Source organism: Eretmochelys imbricata, chromosome 8, assembly GCF_965152235.1.
Source record: "Eretmochelys imbricata isolate rEreImb1 chromosome 8, rEreImb1.hap1, whole genome shotgun sequence".
Classification (NCBI taxonomy): Eukaryota; Metazoa; Chordata; order Testudines; family Cheloniidae; genus Eretmochelys; species Eretmochelys imbricata.
In genome coordinates this window covers 44,522,813-44,544,241 of record NC_135579.1, presented here as the reverse complement: position 1 = coordinate 44,544,241, position 21,429 = coordinate 44,522,813, and the positions used below count along the sequence as shown (strand labels likewise).

Here is a 21,429-nt window from a genome sequence, read left to right as displayed (position 1 = left end):
TCAATAGCACCCTGTGGTTTGCTCCCATTGAGTCTATTGGAGCTGGCCAAAGGGCGGGGGGGCGATCCGCACACACCCAGGTTATCACCCTGCCACTGCAGAAATGTACTCCTCCAGCAAAGGGGTGCCAAACGGGAGGAACAGAATGAGCGCCTGGCATCAGAGAAAATCCTAAACCAGGCACTGACATGGTCGAATGGTGTGAAGCTCTCAGCCAGGCATGCAGGGCTGCATTAGCTCTATGGGGTCCTTCAGCCAGGTATGCAGTCCCTGGGAAAAGCAATCAGTCTTTCCGTTTGCGATAATGGAGCCAGGGTGTTTGCAGTTGGTGCGGTGGGAGCCTGTGGGCTCTGTGTTGGTGGTTTGGCCATTGCCTTGGGATCTGCTCTGACGAGGCTGGGCAGGTCTACAGGGACAGAGCAATAAGAGTGGATTAATTTGCTGTCTCTCTCCCACCCCTGATGGTAGCTCACAGCCTTGGTACAGACCCCAGCTCCCCACCTAGGACACCAGCCCAATAACTGGGGCGGGGGGGGGCGCTCTTTCCTCCTTCAGAACCCGTTCAACCCCAGCCACTTCAACAGACAGGAGCAGGCCCATGTTCTGGACACTTGACAGTTTGCTCCCCCCTTTGGGGAAGGCGTTAGCCCCTCCCACAGCTCACAGTGCACAGCAACAGTTTGTTTGTAGCACACTTGCTCCAGGAGAGCTAGCGCAGATATATCTCTTCCAGCTGGGAATCACCCCCCCAGCTCCAAGTGCAAATAGGCATGCAGCATATGCGGGTAGAGGGACCAGAGAACCAGAGTCCTGCTGCCCCAAAGTGCCAGCTAAGCCCCTCCCCCAGGGTCCGTCAGCCCCACCCAACTGCTAAGCCCCTCCCCCAGGGTCTGTCAGCCCCACCTAGCTGCTAAGCCTCTCCCTCTGAGGAGTTCTGTTGAGTCCTGGCACTGAGTCCTACCATCCTCCTAGAGCTGGCTGGGAATTTGTCTGCATGATTTTCCAATGGAAAATACAGTTCTGGAAACTTTTCAGTTTTCCCTTGTGAAAAATCTAAGCAAAATATTTCATTTCAGGTTGGTTCGAACCAAATCAGAATATTTCAGTTTTGAACTGACCCAAAATGTTTAATTCTGTAGCAGTTCAATAAAACATAAAGCTGTATTTACATGTCGTGGCACGTTGCCTTATGGGAGTGGTAGTTCTGGCCCCTTTCTCTCCCATGGGCTGGGCCCCTGGAGCACTACATCTCCCATAAGGCATGAATTTCACACTGACCAAGCTATGTGGTGGCTCATGGGAATCACATGCTGTTATGGGAGATGTAATCTGACCAGGGAGCCTGGCCCCCAGTGAGGACAGGTGACCCCCACAAGGCAATGTGCCACTGTAAGGAAATACAGTTTAATGTTGAAATGACTCAGAATAGAAGCATTTTGATGTGAGGAACGTTGAAAAGTTTTGCTTTATTCAATAACGCTGAAACGCAATGTTTAGACCAGGGTGGGCAAACTTTTTGGCCCGAGGGCCACATCTGGATGGGGAAATTGCAGGCAAGGCCATGAATGTAGGGCTGGGGCAGGGGGTGGGGTGCAGGAGGGAGTGCGAGATGTGGGAGGGGGTGCAGTGTGCAGGAAGGGGCTCAGGGCAAGGCGGTGCAGAGTGCGGGAGGGGGCTTAGGGGCTCAGGGCAGGAGATTGGGGTGCAGGAGGGGTGTGGCAGGGGGTTGGGGTGCAGGAGGGGTGTGGGGTGCGGCAGGGGGCTCGGCGCAGGAGGGGTGTGGCAGGGGGCTCAGGGCAGGGGGTTGAGGTGCAAGAGGGGTGCAGGGTGCTGCAGGAGGCTCAGGACATGGAGTTGGAGTGCAAGAGGGGTGCAGGGTGCGGCGGGGGCTCAAGGCAGGGGGTTGGAGTGCAGGGTGCAGGAGGGGTTTGAGCTGCGGGCTCCGGCCCAGCGCAGCTTACCTTACCTTGAGTGGCTCTGGGATGGCAGCAGCATGCAGCCTGCCTGCCCTGGCCCCACGCCACTCCCAATAGCGGCCGGCACCATGTCCCTGCAGCCCCTGCAGGAGGAGGGCGGGGGCAGAGGACTCCGCACGCTGCCCTCGCCTGCGGGTACCTCCCCCGAAGCTCCCATTGGCTGCCGTTCCCTGTTCCCGGCCAATGGGGGCTTCAGGGGGTGGTGCCTGTAGGAGAGGGCAGTGTGCAACCCTCTGTCCCCTCTCCCTCAGGGGCCGCAGGGACATGGTGCCGGCCGCTTCCGGAAGCTGGGCCAGGGCAGGCAGGGAGCCTGCCTTAGCCCCGCAGCACCACAGGGGTGGCAATCCCGCAAGCCAGATCCAAAGCCCTAATGGGTCAGATGCGGCCCGCGGGCCATAGTTTGCCCACTCCTGATTTAGACCTTGCTGTTCAATGGGAAATTCCAACCTTTTGTCCCATTTCAGGACCAAACAAAAGGTTGAAATGTCAAGATGGAAATTCCCAATTTCACTCAGCTCCCCTCTGTGAGCTCCTCTCTCCAAGGGCATTTTCCCCCTGCTAAACCCTGCCCAGATTTAGAACAGTGTTGCATGTTGCTGGGTAAGGAGTGAGAAACTCAGGCTCTATGCTGGCAGCAGCTGCTGGGTCACTAGCACTGAGTAAGGCAGCAGGTGGAGCTGCCCTCAAAGAGCAGGTGTAGACCGAGAGGTGTTAATGCACTGAAGTGTCTACACACACATGCAAGGAACATGTGAAACGAGGAAGAAGAACTAGAAGAGCTCAGACTGACCACCAGCCAGTCCCTTTTTGCATCTTGCCAAGGATTTCACAGAACTCAAAGAGGGACTAGACCTTTATCTGTCTATCAGGGGAATCCAGACATATGATCAGCAATGACAAACATTTGGGATGGGACACCAAACCTCCTGCCTACGGGCGTAAGCCAATCTCCAACTGCTGGAGACCAGGATGAGACCCAGTATGGTGGGGAGATTACATGACCTCTGCCTGTTGTGAGGTTCTTACACCTTCCTCTGAAGCAACTGGCTCTGGCCACTGTCCAAGACAGGAGATTGGGCTGGCTGGACCAGGGGTCTGGCCATTCCTAATGTTCTGATGAGCACCCCGCTGCTGGATGGTCCCAGACCTTCTCTGTTCCCACTGGAATCATCCTTGCCTTGTGGAAATCTCCAGAGTCCCTGTTCTTCCCATGCCCCAGGAGAAATGGACTCAGAAAGGAAGTTCCTCCAAGTACTGCCTTGATTCCCTGTTCCTCCACCCCATTCGCCCAACTCCCCATCTGCCTTTGTTTGTCTTGCAATCACCAGGCCCCCAAGGAGGATTCAGACCCACCTGGCAGCCTGTCCCCCCTAGAGTGGCCTCCTGGCATACTGCCGGCGGTGTTTGTCATCAACTCGCTCCAGGTACCAGGTGCCAGGGAACAGGTCATCCTTAGAGCCCTGGGGAGTGTGGCTTACTGCAGAGAGAGGAACGGGATTGAAGCGTGGCTGCTCCAGGGTGCTGCAACTGTGGGGCAGGATCCCCTGGTGCTGGGGCTGTAAACAACCTGGCAGCATTGCCACGGGGAGAGGGGCAGCTGCTGGAGGCGTGACCCTGAGGTCTGGATCTCCCTGCAGGCTCCCAGCGCAGTTCTGGCTGGGCAGCCCTGGCAGGGATGAGATGATATGAATGCTACAACTGGGAACAGCTGCCAGGTCTCCTGACTTCCAGTCCTGGGCTCCAGCTACTGGCCCCCGCTGCCTGCAAATACACTACTTGGGAGCCGGAAGGCGCTCTGGCCAGACTGGCTTCAGAAAGCTCCAGCCAGCCAGCTCTCCAGCACAGACACTAGATGATGGATGCAGCACATCTGAGCTTAGTAAGGCTCCTGGCAGGTGAGGGCCTCAAATGATCCTCCAAAGCCTTGGCCTGCACCTCCACTCAGAGGCTGCGGGAGAGAGGGGGGTCCCATGCTTCCCCAGCAGGGAAGAAGGGTACTTAGGGCAGAAGAGACCTTGTTTCCCTGGACTTAGTTTGTACAGAATCAAAAGAAAAAGGAGGGCCAGTGGTAAGGGAGCATTGCCAGGTAATTAACGAAGGGATGTGTGTGTCCAGCTGTTCATGGTGGTTTAGCAAGGGGGCCAGTGTCTATTGCAGGATTAGGATGTCAGTAGGAATTTCTCCATCGTGCCTGGGACACTGAATCTAAGGCCAGCCTGGGTGAAGAGACACCTGCCCTTTTTCTGTTACCCCAAGGGTTTTCAGGCATGTCCCTAGAGGGGACCATGTGCGGTTCCATGTGTATTGTCTGCCAGTGACTTGCAGCTGCCGGAGTTCACTGATATGCACTGATGTTTCCTGGATGGCCATCACGCAGACTCCACTCGGATTCAGCCCCCCCAAGCAGCAGCAGGGGCTTCCCAGTAATAGTCGCCATGGGCAGGGGTCGCAGGCCTGAACCTGCACCCTCCTCCACTCCCACCCACCCTTTGAGAGGAGCTGGAGGTGCTCAGCATGACTGAAAATCAGGCTCCTTCCTGAGGATTTAGAGGCCCAACATTAGGAAGTCCAGCCCCACTGAGGTGTCAGCACCAGAGTGCTGGCTGCAGCTGGGCCCTCTGACTGTGCTTCCTCACCCAGGTGATGGGTTTCCTCTCTCTGCTTCATGATTTCTGCAAACTCCTCTGGGGGGACCTGCTTCCGGGCATCCAGGCGAGTCTGCAGGTCAGAGAGGCTGGAGAGCAGCTTGTCCAGGGGGGAACCTGGCAAAGAGAGAGTCTCCTGGTGAGAGAGCGAGCAAATCAGGGCTAGGGAAGCCGAGAGTACCCAAGGAATCCATAACCAATGAACACTGCCCCATTAGGTCGCAGATCCCCTGCAGGGGACGGGTGTCCAGATAATTCCCCCTGCAGACCAAGGCTGTCCCCACAGGCCCTGTACACCATCTGTCTCCTTCCCCAGGTGGGCAAAGCCATTCAGAAGCCGACAAAGAATCCCTAATGAATCTCACCTCACCACACTGTGTGGTGGCCTGAGCTCCGATCCCAGCACCCAGCTCGGGATGAGGGTGGAAGCCCAGCTGGGACAGTGTCCCTCCCTAGGGCTTTCTGAAGTCACACTGTGAGTCAGGTCACATTCCAATCTTAGCCAGCTGCTGAGGGGCCTGCCCACACCCACACCACGGACAAGCAACCCCTTAACTGCCCCCCGGGTTTGTGCACCTGCCTCTGGAGCAGTGGGTGCTGGCCGCTATATCAGTCAAGAGTGGCTGGATTCTGGATCAGGTTTGCTGTGGCAGTTCCAGGGTCCCCCTTTACTGCTGCCCACTGGAAGGCAACCCCCCCCAAAACCTGTTCAACACGGGGGTCGTCCAGGCCCACTCTCCGGCCCCCACCCTGCACTATCTGCTCCTGCACTCAGGATATTTACAACCATGTCCGGGCTGGGGACTCAGGAGCTCCCCAGGCTTAGGGCTGGGCTGGGAACCGAAGCCTCATCCCCAGGCCAGAGCAGGCAGGATGACCCTCCACAGCCATCACTGCCACCTAAGGCGTCCGATGACAAGCGAGGGGAGGAAATAGGAAGGGACTCACCCGGGGCAGCATCCTGCGAGACACGCATGGAAAACAAGCTTGCAGCCAATCCCGAGCCATAGGAGAAGGCCCCGATCCTGGAGCCAGCCAGCTGCTGAGCAGAGTATCTGTGGCAATTCAAACCAAGCTGTCAGTGGAGAACATCCGTGCTAAAGGGCAGACGCCTCAAATCCTGGGCGCTACCCACACGGCCTGGCAAGCTGACGTCCCAGGGGGCAGTGTGCGGGCTGTAGGTGAGCTACTCTGACCCAGGACATGCTGGAAATCAGAGATTTTATTTTAAATCAGTGGGGGGCAACCAGAAACGGCCCCCGGGCTGAACCTAGGCTGTACCTCCATAAAATAGAAAAGATCCCCCTGCATGACAGCAGGTAACCCCAGGAAGCGGGCAGAGAAGGGCAGAAGAGTTTTGCCTCCTGCTCCTGTCACTGGCGTTAAGGACTGTGGGATCCAGGCGAGGAGCAGAAGCAGGTTTTGGAGTTGCAAGTGGGCACCGCTGTGGGCTGATTTGGTGATGACGAGTGAGGTAAGGGAGCGTCACCTGCATCTGAGCCACCAGGAAACCAGATCTGCAGTTACTGCAGGGAGAAACTGTCTCCAGGCTTTCCATACCAGCAGGCTCCCTGAAGTGGGGCCTAGAAGGATCAGGTTCAGACATGCCTCAAGACAGCAGCTGGGAGAGCATGCATGAGGAGCCAAGATACCCTGGTGATGGGTGTGATATAAAAACCAGAGGCTAGACGAGCAGCACTGCGGGGAGCATTAGTGTGCATGGCAGTCACTACTGAGAGCAGGGAGAGCAGGGGACGCTGCTGTGTCTTGGGCAGAACTAGGAGCTGTGGGGGAGAGAGTGCGCTAAGGGCCAGGCGCAGGCAGGCTCTGTAAAGCACAGTTAGCACCATCATCCTTGAAGTGCACGATTGCCAACCTGCAGGAGCAGGGTCTACCCCACCCTCAGAGGGGCTGAGTCTTTTCTTTCCCCTCTGCCTCTGACACACACGGGGTCTGGTTAAACGGCACCGATAACTTGGATTTAATTGAAATTCCTGTGGCTGCCCTCGCTGCTGGGAGAGAAAGCCTCTGCTCTCTGAGGGGGGCAGGGAGCAAGCAGATGGAGCCACCCATCTAGCTCCATGAAGCCCACCCAAGGAGGGTGTCTCTGGGGCGTGGTCTCCCTCCCCTGACAGGTGCACAGAGCTGGGCATGCAGTTCCAGGCAACTCTATGCAAGGAATGAAATAAAAAGACCTTTAAAGTTGCAGAGTGAAGCACTGAAAGGGAAAAACCCACAGACAGGTCATGGCAGGGAAAAGGTCACTGTGCAACCCTGCAATGTGCCCCCTTCTCGGGCCGAGCTCTCCTGATGGGGAGTAACTGCAAGTCAGGAGAAGGTTGCAAGAACAAATATTTTATAATGGCAAACCGCGCCCCCCCGCCCCACACCTGCTCATGTGTGCACACATACCCATTCTCACACACATGCATGCACTCAAGCATCTGCCCACTCACACGCACGCACGTGAACGACTGAGCACACGTACCCCGCTGCTCTCAAACACGCACATGCTCGCACGCCTGCCTGCTCGCACGCCTGCACGCACGCACACACAGCTTTGGTACTCAAATGGCTGAGTCATTTTTGCTCCAGTTTTTAAAAAAACGTAACCCCAGGCAGAGACCTGGAAAAATCACAGCTCTTCTTTCAGTCTTCCCTGCGTTGCGGCTCAGTAGCTGAGAAAGACCCTTTGGACGAGGAGTAACTGCTGCTCAGCACAAAGGCTGCAGGCTCAGACCCCAACTGAGTGTCGGCTTTGTGCCCAACCCTTTGGCTTGTTCTCTGCCGGGCTGTGGGAGTCCCAAGGCCTGGGGACGCAGGGGTGGGGCAGGGCTCGGCGGAAAGGGAGGCTTGGAGCTGGCACTCACTGTGCGAGGAGGGAGGCGAGGCAGCCATACATAGACGGGGTGTACATGTTGCCATTGCGAGAGGAGAGGAGCAGCGAGGGCTTGGTTTTCTGGCTGAACATTTCCAAGCTAGCTTTCTGAAAGGCCTTCTCCACATCCTTGTCGGAGTAGGTGTCTTCCAGCTTCACCCCCCTGGGAAGAGGGAGGAGCAGGTTCACTCGTGGGTTCAGCAGCCAAGGGGACCAACTGCACTGAGAAAATGCACCAGCTGCCCAGCACGAATCCCCTCTGGCTATCCGTCTCCCCACAGCGGACTGTGTGGATAACAGCAAGGGTCGATGGCTGGCAGCTCTGCAAATATCGGCTACTGAAGTGCCGCCAGCCTGAAGTCCTGCAGCCCTGTCTACTCACATTGCACCCTGCTTGAATTTGCACAGTCCCTACTGGGGAATCGCTCCCCTTCCTGGACAGTCGCTGCCCCCGGAAGAGAATCTCACCTGCCTGATGGGCCATGGCACCAGCTAGGGAAATCTCACACTCCCCGGAGCCCGGCTAGAAAGTCTTGAGCCCCTCGAACAGCTGCTGCTCCCACACCCGCTTTGTGTTTCCATTTTTAGCAATCGAGCTGGGTGACATGATACTCATCATGCCTTTGCTGCCAGTGCAGACATAGACCTGCTGTGTTCAGCCTCATGCCAGTCACTCAGTAGGGATGCAGAGCAGCAAGGAGCACTCGGCATTATCTGGGGAGACGCCTGCAGCTGGCATTAGAGAAACCTCAATACCCCCGACACAGAACTGTCATTCACCAAACAGCTACCATCCCCCCATGGAAATCTGACCTGCTGCAAAAGCCCACGTGCCCTTTAGGGACACCTCTGTGCCCCACGTGGTCATGGCCTCCGTGGGAAATCTCACCTGCCGTAGCAGTAGTACAGCTCCCAGACAGCAAACAATTCCATCAAGGCTGGGAGTGCAGACCTGTTACTTGGGGTGAAATACAAGTGGGATGGTGGCGTTCTCCCAAACTCAGGAAATTCAGAAGGTAGGGTAAAGTCAAACAAATCCACACACGTTACAGTCTGGAAATGCAGCTAGGCACCCAAACAGCCTGAACTTTGCCCCGTCTTGGCCTCTCCCCAGACAGTGAACTCTTGGACACAGGGTGTACTTGAATGTGTTATTTTTAACAGCGGAACTAAATCTCTCTGCGGCAGCGAAAAGCTGAACTCTGCCCCATGCTGACAACACAAGAACCGTAGGTGACAGATGTGGCAATTACCTGTGTATCCTCACCAAGCTTGACTGAATCAGGTTGAAGCATTTTAGGAGTTCACTGTATTAAAAATGAAAATGTTCATGTATTCCTGGGGGGTTGTCTGGAATGTCTCTAGTAGGGAGCCGGGACAAATGCAAACCCTGGCAGTGTTCTGATCTTCAAGGGACTCTTTGAAACAATGGGCCTGTCATAAATATAAAGGGAAGGGTAACCACCTTTCTGTATACAGTGCTATAAAATCCCTCCTGGCCAGAGGCAAAACCCCTTCACCTGTAAAGGGTTAAGAAGCTAAGGTAACCTCACTGGCACCTGACCCAAAATGACCAATGAGGGGACAAGATATTTTCAAATCGGCGGGGGACAAAGGATCTGTCTGTGTGATGCTTTTGCCAGGAACAGATCAGGAATAAAGCCTTACAACTCCTGTTAAATTAGTAAGTAATCCAGCTAGAAATGTGTTAGATTTCCTTTTGTTTAATGGCTGGTAAAATAAGCTGTGCTGGATGGAATGTATATTCCTGTTTTTGTGTCTTTTTGTAACTTGAGGTTTTGCCTAGGGGGATTCTCTATGTTTTGAATCTGATTACGCTGTAAGGTATTTACCATCCTGATTTTACAGAGGTGATTCTTTTACTTTTTCTTTAATTAAAATTCTTCTTTTAAGAACCTGATTGCTTTTTCATTGTTCTTAAGATCCAAGGGTTTGGGTCTGTGTTCACCTATGCAAATTGGTGAGGATTTTTAATCAAGCCTTCCCCAGGAAAGGGGGTAAAGGGTTTGGGGGGATATTTTGGGGAAAGACGTCTCCAAGTGGGCTCTTTCCCTGTTCTTTGTTTAACACGCTTGGTGGTGGCAGCATAGGGTTCAAGGACAAGGCAAAGTTTGTACCTTGAGGAAGTTTTTAACCTAAGCTGGTAAGAATAAGCTTAGGGGGTCTTTCATGCAGGTCCCCACATCTGTACCCTAGAGTTCAGAGTGGGGAAGGAAACTTGACAGGGCCAGACAAGGCTGAACTTTTAGTTGAGTAGGTTTCCCAGGAAATACTTGTGGGGGGAGGCAACTTCTCATCTCTGGCCTTTCTCTTAACTGTGCCCTCAGGAGTAACCTATTGTCTGCAGCTCACCTGTTATAGGAGGACAAGATGAGAGGTCCCAGCTGGATAAAAGAGGGACTCACAGATTCACTGGTGGGCTTGCTCTCAGCCAAGGTGGTTATGGACCTATAACCACAGAAAAGCCACTTGGAGGGGCTTGAATGACTGTTTGCCTGCTAGAGCCCTTGCTAGAGACAGGGGGTGATCTCTGGTGAGCTTATTAGCTTGAGCATAGGTTCCTTTATTGTTTGCAGTGTTTTCTCTGTAACACTTTTATCTTAAGAATAAATGTTCTTGCTTAGAAAGAGCTAGGTGGTAACTCAGCTGTGAACAATTACACTGATCAGAGCCTTTGAGGAGAAAAACAAACCAGGTGTGTTTAGGCCACCTGACTTGCTGGGGGATTCACAGTGTAGGCAGGGAATGATGCAGCCAGAAAAGACAGGAGGGAGAGAAACACGTGTCTCTGCCCCAGAGAGGTGACGGCTGGGGAGCAAGAAGCCTGAGAGTGAGTGCCCTGGCTGGACCATGGAAGGGGAATACAGGTGCAATTGCCCTTAACTGTGAGATCGCACAAGTATGATTGAGGCTTTTTCATGTTTATTGACTCAGATAAGATTAAACTGATTTTAAAAGGCATATAGTGTCCTTGTAGCTGTGTCGGTCCCGGGATATCAGAGAGACAAGGTGGTTGAAGTCATATCTTTTATTGGACCAGCTTCCAAAAGATATTACCTCCCCCGCCTTGTCTCTTTAAAAGCCTTATTGTTGTTTTTCCCCCCATTTTTGGCATCCCTTATGTGGGATTGGGATGGTCTCAGCTGCATATACACACACCCTGCACAAACACACAAACGCCCTAGTTCCTGCCCCCGAAATCTGACCTTTCTGTTGAGTAGAGCTGATGCAATGGGCAGTTTTTAAAAAGCTATTTAGAGTGATGGCCATGTTTTGCCCCTATTTCTCATAACTGAAAGACTGTCACAAGGAATTTGCCCCATTTCGAAATGGCTCCCATCTCCCATTGTTCTCCATAGGACTGAAACTACAGCAGCACTCAGGGAAGATGGCGCTCCCCCAGGGTGTGCGGGGGCACTTCCGTCCTACTGAGGACAATAGGAGGTAGCAGCCATTTTGAAAAAGGGTAGTTCATGGACTTCTCTAGTAGACCACTAACCTTCAGCTAGGGTGGCCAGATATCCCAATTTTATAGGGACAGTTCCGATATTTGGGGCTTTGTCCCATATAGTTTCCTATTTCCTGCCCCCGGTCCTGATTTTTCACACGTGCTACCTGGTCACCCTACCTTCAGCCTCTGCAGAAGGAGAAACCTTCAGTTATGAAGAATGATGGGGTTGAAATTATCATGAATCCAATTATTTACCTTCCTCTGCAGCATGGGGCATGGGTCTCTTGCAGGTTTAAACTAGTGTAAATGGTGGATTCCCTGTAACCTGAAGTCTTTAAACCATGATTTGAGGACTTCAGTAACTCAGCCAGAGGTTAGGGATCTGTTACAGGAGTGGGTGGGCAAGGTTCTGTGGCCTGCCATGTGCAGGAGGTCAGACTAAATGATCACCATGGTCCCTCCTGGCCTTAAAGTCTATAAGCTGGAGCCTGTGCACAAGATTCCAGGGCGTTTTAACTCCATGGGAAGTTTGAAGAGTCAGTGTTATTCTGTTACTGAGATTATTAGGGGCAAAAAAAAGTCTGGTGTAAAATTAAAAATACCTCCTTTAAGAAATGCGATTCCTAAACTAATAGATTGCCTTGTAAATTCTCTGAAAGTTCATTCTGCTCTCAGAGAGCAGCTACTCCAGGGATGGGAGGAGCTGCTGTATTTTCATACATAACAAAGTGGTTGAATCCCTGCTTTCAGTGCACAGCTCCGCTCAGGCTTCATTACTGAGTTGCTACCAATGCTTCCTTGGCAAACGACAATCTGTAGCTCTTCGATAACAATCCTCATCTCTCAAGAGAAAAACGATTCTCCCAAAGAATCATTAGCCCCAATCCAGCCAGGATAGCCAATTTGCCACGATGCCTGCAAAACACCTGACGCAGCTAGGCAGTCGGTGTGCTGAGACCCCTGCTCATCACACTGACCAGCATTGTCTCACTGTTTCCTTCTGCTCCCCGACTGTATCCACCTCTTGTCCTTTGTCTCACACTTAGACTGGAACTCTTTGGAGCGGCTCTTTGTTCCGTGTCTGTGTGGCACCTAGCACAGTGGGGTCCTGGTCCATGACTGGGGATCTCTCGGTGCTGCTGCTACATTCCTGTCCACTGACTCTGGCTCTATGGTCACATGCACTCAGCGCTCCCCCAAACCTCAACACAGCAAATAGCAGAGAGCCACGTCCCACCTGACCGCAGGCATCCCTTGAGGTAGGAGCCCTACTCGTCCCAACATCCACTAGCTAGAGGACTCAGACCCCTCTGAATGTCTGCAGCTCCCGTGCGAGCCTTGCCCCCACCCCACCCTCCATGTGCCAGCCTCCCCAGCTTACAGAGTCGAGTGTCTGCAGACCCTCACACTGAAATGCTGCCTGCCATAATGCATCAGCCCCTGCCAGAGGAGCAAGACGTACTCTGACGCCCAACACCCTGCCAGGGCACCCTTTGCCTCCCCATCACCTGCTGCCCTCGCTAAGGAAATCACACACTCACCCCAAAAATCTTCCTGCAATAACCTCCCCGCTGAGCGTCCGCAGCGCCCCAAGGAAAAAACAGTTCCCACCAAGATGCTCCTAACATGGCCTAGTGGATGGAGCATGAGACTGGAACTCAGGGGACCAGGTTCTATTCCTGGCCCTGCCACTGGCCTGCTGGTTAAGTCACTTCCCCTCTCGGAGCCTCAGTTTCACCATCTGTAAAATTGGGAGAATGCTGCTGAACTGCTTTGTACAGCTCTGCAGATGACAAGTGCTAACTTAAAGCTGGGTATCGTTATCAACAGACATTGAAAAAGAATCTTTCCCTGCACAGTCCCTATGTGGGGATGTACCACAGATGTGTGGATCACACTCCAATTTTCTGCAGCCCCCACTAGCGGAATTGCCCCTCCATGGATGTCGGCAGCCCAGGGACTCCCACACCCCTGGCAGAGGCCACTCCTGCTCTGTAGCGCTCACCCACCTGAAGGCCTGCAGCCCTTTGTAGAGGCCGCTCTGTGTGTCGGGGTTGGGAGCTGCTAGGAAGTCGTTGAGCATCATTCGCCCCACAGACTTCTGCACCAGTTTGCAGAAGGGCGTGTGGAAGATCATGAACTGGAAGTCTTCCAGGGTAAAAGGTTTGTCCACCCCCACTGCAGCAGAACAGGAGACAGAAGCCACCCATTAGAGACCCATCAGTCCCACTCTGCACAGAGAGCCGCAGCACTTGCAGCAGGTACTGAAGGCAAAGACCCATAGACCTGCCCCACAGAAGGCAATCGGATGGGTGGGTGGGGAAGAGACCCACAGCCTTCCAATGCTGCATAAGGAGACACCAGCAACCCCATGGATGCCAGAAATGGGGACAATATGGGGAGATATATTCACCCTCATACTAAACTAGGGCAGGAGAGTTCCTCACAGCTCTCTGGCACAGAGTCTCACCCTTCCTGCTGCAGGAGCTGCCTTGAAAAGGGACTGGCCCCTGGAGCTGGAAGGGCTCTCTCGATCCAGCAAACTATGAGTGCTGCCGACTCAGCTACCACTACCTGGGCTCAGTCTAGGGGCCTGTTCTGTTCTGGGGCAGTGGGCTGGTTACAATGGCTATTCAGCACAAGCCCATGCAGCCAGGCGCTCACACTTTTGTCCGATGGGGAAGGCCCTCATGGCTCTGGCATGCTGCCGCCAGCGAGCTCCCCGGGCACAGAGCCCTGGATGGGTCACAGCAGGGAAACATGGGTTATAAACTCTCCTCAGATGGAGGAAACAGCACCCACCATTTCAACATGTGCTGTCTGTCTGATCACCCAGCCAGGCCTGGCCCCTGGCCTCGCATTAACTAGTTTCTTTCCAACCGCTCTCCCACCACTTTGTCTACCAGCCTGGTCAGAGGCTAACAAATTACAGGTTCATGGACTTCTGGTGTCTCCACTTCCTATCCCCACCAATGCATTCCCATCACTCTTGGCCCCTTCAGTCTCTGACCTCTTTGTCCTCTTACCCAGAAATCCACAGGCCCTACAACATGGGGTGGGGTGGGGGAGACAGACACAACGGGGGTGGTGGGGGAGACAGAGAGACATACTGTGAGCTCCACAGAGGCAGAGGAGCAGGTACCCCAGCTGACATGGAATAATAGAAATGTCCAGCAGGAAGGGACCTTGAGAGGCCATCTAATCCAGCCCCCTGCACTGAGACAGGACGAAGGAAACCTAGACCATCCCTTACAGGTGTTTGTCTAACCTGTCGCACACACAAGATTTCCCACTTCACTTGTAGGCTCTGTACCTTTCTGCCATTGGCTCTGGATTTTCTTGCGGTAGATAGAATAGCATTGATCCAGGGCCCGGAAATAGCACTGGATAGAGAGTTTCCCATCCACCATGGGATACTCTGAAGCCAGGTCTGGTTTGTAGAAATCATATACATGTTCCATGTGGGTTCCCCGAACACCTTGGAGGAGAGAAAACAGGCTCACCATTGCGTATTGGAGACAGCAGGGGAACAGAACCTCAAACCCTCTCCATACCAGCCCCCCACCTGCAACGAACCTCTCAGCCAAAACCCACCACAGCCCTTTACACACAAAATATTCATCCCGTAAAATTCACAAAATTATATTTCATGAGCCACTTTTCCACCTCCTCTTCCTGCTCTGACCTCATTCTATAGCCTGCATATTTGAGATCTTTTCTATGAAGAGAACCTTCTCTGGATACACTGGAAAGGTAGGTAGATTCTTCTACCATCCCTGTCAGTGTAGTATCTGAGCACCTTCCAGTTGTGCATAACGCAACACGACTAACATCTTGTGCGTGTGGCCCACTTTCTCTTAGCCTCCCTCTAAAGGGGAAATTCTGAGTGTGGCGGAGTGCTTGGAGTGTTTTTATATAAATATGTACGTGCTGCTCTGTGCTTATAACAGAGAAGACAGATCAAAGAAATGTGTTGGGCACTGGGAAGGGAAGGTGGTGAAGGATGGGATGGTCCTGGGTTCCTAGGGGAGTTCATTCCAGCCCAGCCCCCAAGAAAGCTCAGTCTCCAACACACACACGAGCTTTCCCTTATAGTAGGGAGGGAGGCCTGAGGTGCAAAGTTGTCGACCACAGTCCTCATCCTGGAGCTTTAAGCCTGGCCTCTTAGATACCCTGGGACAAAGCAGAGATTGAGCACCTGGAAGGTAAGGACTGAGGCAGTGTCATAAATATAAAAAGAAGGGTAACCACCTTTCTGTATATAGTGCTATAAAATCTCTCCTGGCCAGAGGCAAAACCCTTTCACCTGTAAAGGGTTAAGAAGCTAAGATAACCTCACTGGCACCTGACCAAAATGATCAATGAGGAGACAAGATACTTTTAAAGCTGGGGAGGGACAAAGGGTCTGGCTGTCTGTGTGATACTTTTTCCGGGAACAGATCAGGAATGCTCTTCATAACTCCTTAAGTTAGTAAGTAATCTAGCTAGAAATGCGTTATATTTCCTTTTGTTTAATGGCTGGTAAAATAGCTGTGCTGAATGGAATGTATATTCCTGTTTTTGTGTCTTTTTGTAACTTAAGGTTTTGCCTAGAGGGATTCTCTATGTTTTGGATCTGATTACCCTGTAAGGTATTTACCATCCTGATTTTACAGAGGTGATTCTTTTACTTTTTCTTTAATTAAAATTCTTCTTTTAAGAACCTGATTGCTTTTTCATTGTTCTTAAGATCCAAGGGTTTGGGTCTGTGTTCACCTATGCAAATTGGTGAGGATTTTTAATCAAGCCCTCCCCAGGAAAGGGGGTAAAGGGTTTGGGGGGATATTTTGGGGAAAGACGTCTCCAAGTGGGCTCTTTCCCTGTTCTTTGTTTAACACGCTTGGTGGTGGCAGCATAGGGTTCAAGGACAAGGCAAAGTTTGTACCTTGAGGAAGTTTTTAACCTAAGCTAGCAAGAATAACTTTAGGGGGTCTTTCATGAAGGTCCCCACATCTGTACCCTAGAGTTCAGAGTGGGGAAGGAACCTTGACATGGTGGCAGAGCGGTGGGATCATTTTGAGATTTTTTATTTTTTTTGAGAACATTTTGAACCAGAAGCACAGCAGGATTTTAAAAGGGTTTTGTAAAAGAGGATAGCAGCAAGCATAACAAAGGGATCTTCCTTTTGTGAGCTGGAGTTTTCTCTACCTAAAGGCAGGGTAGTTAACCTCCTGCAGGGAAATTCACAAGTTTTTCCCAGACCTGAAGAGGTTTTTTTTTTAGCTAAGAGCAGCTAGAGGATTTTTCTGTAAGCTGAGAATAGCTATCACAGAACATAGGTATCAGGTTACAGCACAACTAAATTTTACAAGCCAGGGGTTTTGTTTTTTTTTTAAACTCTCGGGTGTAAAGTTAGTTAAAAACAGAGAGGCTAAGATGACAGAACCCAAGGCAGAAAAAGCCAAAGAGGCTGCCCACAGGAGAGAAATGGAGGCAAAGGAAAATTAAATGGAGGCTGCCCACAGGAGAGCTATGGAGGTAAAGGAAAAAGAATGGAAGCATGCTGAAGAGGAAAAGGAAAAAGAATGGAAGCATGCTGAGGAGGAAAAGGAAAAAGAAAGGAAGCATGCACTGGAGATGGAAAAGGCAAAGGCTCAGCAGAATATACCAACAAACCCTAGCAATCCTTCTCCAGGTACCGCTTCACATCCCAGGAAGTTCCCCACCTACAAAGCAGGCAATGATACTGAGGCCTTCTTAGAAAACTTCGAAAGGGCCTGACTTGGGTACAGCATCTCTACAGACCAGTACATGGTAGAGCTGAGGCCGCAGCTCAGTGGACCCTTAGCAGAGATGGTGGCTGAAATGCCTAAGGAACACATGAACAAGTATGAACTGTTTAAAACCAAGGCGAGAATCAGAATGGGGCTAACATCCGAGCATTCCCGTTGGCGGTTCAGAGCCATAAGGTGGAAACCAGACCTCTCATTTACCCGACATGCCTACTACATTGGGAAACATTGGGATGTCTGGATATCAGGAGCAAGTGTTAAATCTCCAGAAGAGTTTCCCTTCCTAATGCAAATGGGGCAGTTCTTAGAGGGTGTTCCTGAGGAAATAGAAAGATACATCCTAGATGGGAAGCCCCAAACTGTAATCGAGGTGCGGGAGATTGGAGCCAAATGGGTGGAGATGGCAGAAAAGAAAAAAACTAGTAGCAGTTGCGGCGAATATCAGAAGGGGCAAACTGGAACAAAACGGGTGGAGGGAGGAGAGAGGAACAATCCTGGTCGCAGTTGGAGCGGAGACCAGAAGGGACAACCTCCGAACTCACCCTACTACCGGGGACAGCCCAAGACCCCAACTACACACCAAGGAATGCTCCAGACACCTTATCGTCCTGCCACACCGTTCTCCAGCAACCCACCTCGTCCCAATGACCCATCAATGATGTTTAAATGTAACGAGTCGGGGCATGTAAAGGCCAACTGCCCCAAGAACCCCAACAGATTACAGTTCATTGCACCGGAATCACACCAGAGGTCCTCAGGCCCAGATGCCTCCCAGATACCCTCGGAGCAGAGGGAAACTGTGAGTGTGGGTGGAAAGAAGGTCACTGCGTGGAGGGACACCGGAGCGCAAGTGTCGGCTATCCATGCTTCTTAGTGGACCCCAATTTAATCGACCCAGAGATCCAAGTGACAATTCAACCTTTCAAGTCCAACTCTTTCAATTTGCCTACAGCCAAGTTGCATGTCCAGTACAAGGGCTGGTCAGGAACATGGACTTTTGCTGTCTATGATGATTATCCCATCCCCATGCTGTTGGGGGAAGACTTGGCCAATCATGTGAAGCTAGCCAAGAGGGTGGGAATGGTCACCCGCAGCCAGGCTAAGCAAGCTGACATGCCTAGCTCTGTTCCAGAAACTTCTACCAGGACCCGGCCAGAGGTAATGGAACCGGACCCCATGCCAACGTCTGCAATGGCAGTAGTGGATCCAGTCCCAGAGACCCAGACAGAGCCAGTGCCAGAACCGGAACTGGTGGAACAACCAGCACCAGAACCATTGCCAGCACTGAATCCATTACTTGCAACCCCAACACCAGAGGGCCCCACCGAACCTGCACTGGCAGCAGCAGATAACCCTACACAAGAGGCTCAGCCAGAGCCTGAACCTCAATGTACCAGCGGAAAGTGGTTCACAGTCAATGGAAACAGCCCCATCCCCTACATCGCTTCCAGAGGTACCAAGCCCAAATCCACAATCCAATGAGGAATTGATGTCTCCAGCCTCAAGGGAACAGTTCCAGAGCAAACAGGAAGCAGATGAAAGCCTCCAAAGAGCTTGGACGATGGCACGGATCAACCCACCGCCTCTCAGCTCTTCTAATTGATCCAGGTTTGTTGTAGAAAGAGGATTTTTATGCAAGGAAACTCTTTCTGGTGGACACCAGGAAGACTGGCATTCTCAAAGACAGTTGGTAGTTCCAACTAAGTACTGGGTAAAGCTATTAAGCTTAGCCCACGATCATCCTAGTGACCTTGCCGGGGTGAACAGAACCAAAGACCACTTGGGAAAGTTGTTCCACTGGGAGGGAATGGGAAAGGATTTTTCTACCTATGTCCAGTCTTGTGAGGTGTGCCAAAGAGTGGGAAAACCCCAAGACCAGGTCAAAGCCCCTCTCCAGCCACTCCCCATCACTGAGGTTCCATTTCAGCAAGTAGCTGTGGATATTCTGGATCATTTTCTGAAAAAGACACCCAGAGGAAAGCAGCACATACTGACTTTCATAGATTTTGCCACCTGATCGCCGGAAGCAGTAGCTCTAAGCAACACTAGGGCTAAAAGTGTGTGCCAGGCACTAACAGACATTTTTGCCAGGGTAGGTTGGCCCTCCGACATCCTCACAGATGCAGGAACTAATTTCCTGGCAGGAACTATGGAAAGCCTTTGGGAAGCTCATGGGGTAAATCACTTGGTTGCCACTCCTTACCACCATCAAACAAATGGCATGGTGGAGAAGTTTAATGGAACTTTGGGGGCCATGATGAGTAAATTCGTAAATGAGCACTCCAGTGTTTGGGACCTAGTGTTGCAGCAGTTGCTCCTTGCCTACAGAGCTGTACCACATCCTAGTTTAGGGTTTTCACCATTTGAACTTGTATATGGCCGCGAGGTTAAGGGGCCATTACAATTGGTGAAGCAGCAATGGGAGGGGTTTACACCTTCTCCAGGAACTAACATTCTGGACTTTGTAACTAACATACAAAACACCCTCTGAACCTCTCTAGCCCTTGCTAAAGAAAACCTACAGGATGCTCAAAAAGAGCAAAAAGCCTGGTATGATAAACATGCCAGAGAGCATTCCTTCAAAGTAGGGGACCAGGTCATGGTCTTAAAGGCGCTCCTGGCCCATAAAATGGAAGCATCGTGGGAAGGGCCATTCATGGTCCAAGAGTGCTTGGGAGCTGTTAATTATCTCATAGCATTCCCCACCTCCAAACAAAAGCCTAAGGTGTACCATATTAATTCTCTAAAGCTCTTTTATTCCGGAGAATTAAAGGTTTGTTATTTTACATCCCAGGGAAGAGATGACGCTGAATGGCCTGAAGGCGTCTACTACAAAGGGAAAAGTGCTGGTGGCATGGAAGAGGTGAACCTCTCCATGACCCTTGGGCGTATGCAGCGACAGCAGATCAAGGAGCTGTGCACTAGCTATGCGCCGATGTTCTCAGCCACCCTGGGACTGACTGAACAGGCATACCACTCCATTGACACAGGTAATGCTCACCCAATTAAAGTCCAACCTTACCGGGTGTCTCCTCAAGCTAAAACTGCTATACAATGGGAGATCCAGGATATGTTACAGATGGGTGTAATCCGCCCCTCTGGCAGTGCATGGGTATCTCCAGTGGTTCTAGTTCCCAAACCAGATGGGGAGATACATTTTTGCGTGGACTACCATAAGCTAAATGCTGTAACTCGCCCAGACAACTATCCAATGCCACACACAGATGAACTATTAGAGAAACTGGGATGGGCCCAGTTCATCTCTACCTTGGACTTAACCAAGGGGTACTGGCAGGTACCGCTAGATGAATCCGCCAAGGAAAGGTCAGCCTTCACCACACATGTCGGGCTGTATGAATTTAATGTGCTCCCTTTCAGGCTGTGGAATGCACCCGCCACCTTCCAAAGACTTGTAGATGGTCTCCTAGCAGGACTGGGAGACTATGCAGTCGCCTGTCTTGACGATGTGGCCATATTTTCGGATTCCTGGGCAGAACACCTGGAACATCTACAAAAAGTCTTTAAGCGCAGAAGGGAGGCAGGACTAACTGTTAAGGCTAAGAAGTGTCAAATAGGCCTAAAAAGAGTGACTTACCTTGGACACCAAGTGGGTCAAGGAACTATCAACCCCCTTCAGGCCAAAGTTGATGCTATCCAAAAGTGGCCTGTCCCAAAGTCAAAGAAACAGGTCCAATCCTTCTTAGGCTTGGCCGGATATTACAGGTGATTTGTACCTCAATACAGTCAAATCACCGCCCCACTGACAGACCTAACCAAAAAGAAACAGCCAAATGCCATTCAGTGGACCGAAGAGTGTCAGAAGGCCTTTAACCAGCTTAAAGCGACACTCATGATTTAATTGGGGATTGGTCCTGCTTTTGAGCAGGGGGTTGGACTAGATGACCTCCTGAGGTCCCTTCCAACCCTGATATTCTATGATTCTATGATTCATGTCTGACCCTGTGCTAAGGGCCCCAGACTTTGACAAACCATTCCTAGTAATCACAGATGCATCCGAGCGTGGTGTGGGAGCAGTTTTAATGCAGGAAGGACCAGATCAAGTATCTATCCTGTCGTGTTTCTCAGCAAGAAGCTGTCTGAGAGGGAAAGCGACTGGTCAATCAGTGAAAAGGAATGTTATGCCACTGTCTACGCTCTGGAAAAGCTGCACCCATACGTTTGGGGATGGTGTTTCCACCTGCAAACTGACTATGCTGCGCTACAGTGGATTCAAACAGCCACAGGAAATAACAAAAAACTTATTCGGTGGAGTTTAGCTCTCCAAGATTTTGATTTTGACATGTAACACATCTCAGGAGCTTCTAACAAAGTGGCTGATGCACTCTCCCATGAAAGTTTCCCAGAATCAACTGGTTAAAATCGTCCTTGAGATGTGGAAAATATTGTTAGTCTTTATATACTTGGTAGTATATTTAGAGGTGCACGTGTCTTATTAACTCTGTTTTCTCCTAGAGCTCCAAGAAGAAATCACAGCCAGCATTTCACCATAGCTATGATTTGGGGGGCGTGTCATAAATATAAAGGGAAGGGTAACCACCTTTCTGTATACAGTGCTATAAAATCCCTCCTGGCCAGAGGCAAAACCCTTTCACCTGTAAAGGGTTAAGAAGCTAAGATAACCTCACTGGCACCTGACCAAAATGATCAATGAGGAGAAAAGATACTT

The 21,429-nt window shown here is 51.4% G+C and overlaps 1 protein-coding gene across 1 annotated transcript in view; it reads right to left on the bottom strand.

Moving 5' to 3' along the window:
- Positions 1-3,346: 3,346 nt before the first annotated feature.
- Positions 3,347-21,429, bottom strand: part of HMGCS2 (3-hydroxy-3-methylglutaryl-CoA synthase 2) — a 28,799-nt gene continuing 10,716 nt past the window's right edge. Inside the window, exons 4-9 of the mRNA XM_077824708.1 lie at positions 14,285-14,449; positions 12,981-13,149; positions 7,492-7,662; positions 5,570-5,676; positions 4,613-4,738; positions 3,347-3,453 (exon numbers count right to left, since the gene is read on the bottom strand). Of these exons, the coding sequence (XP_077680834.1) occupies positions 3,347-3,453; positions 4,613-4,738; positions 5,570-5,676; positions 7,492-7,662; positions 12,981-13,149; positions 14,285-14,449 (845 nt within the window). The remainder of the gene's footprint in view (positions 3,454-4,612; positions 4,739-5,569; positions 5,677-7,491; positions 7,663-12,980; positions 13,150-14,284; positions 14,450-21,429) is intronic.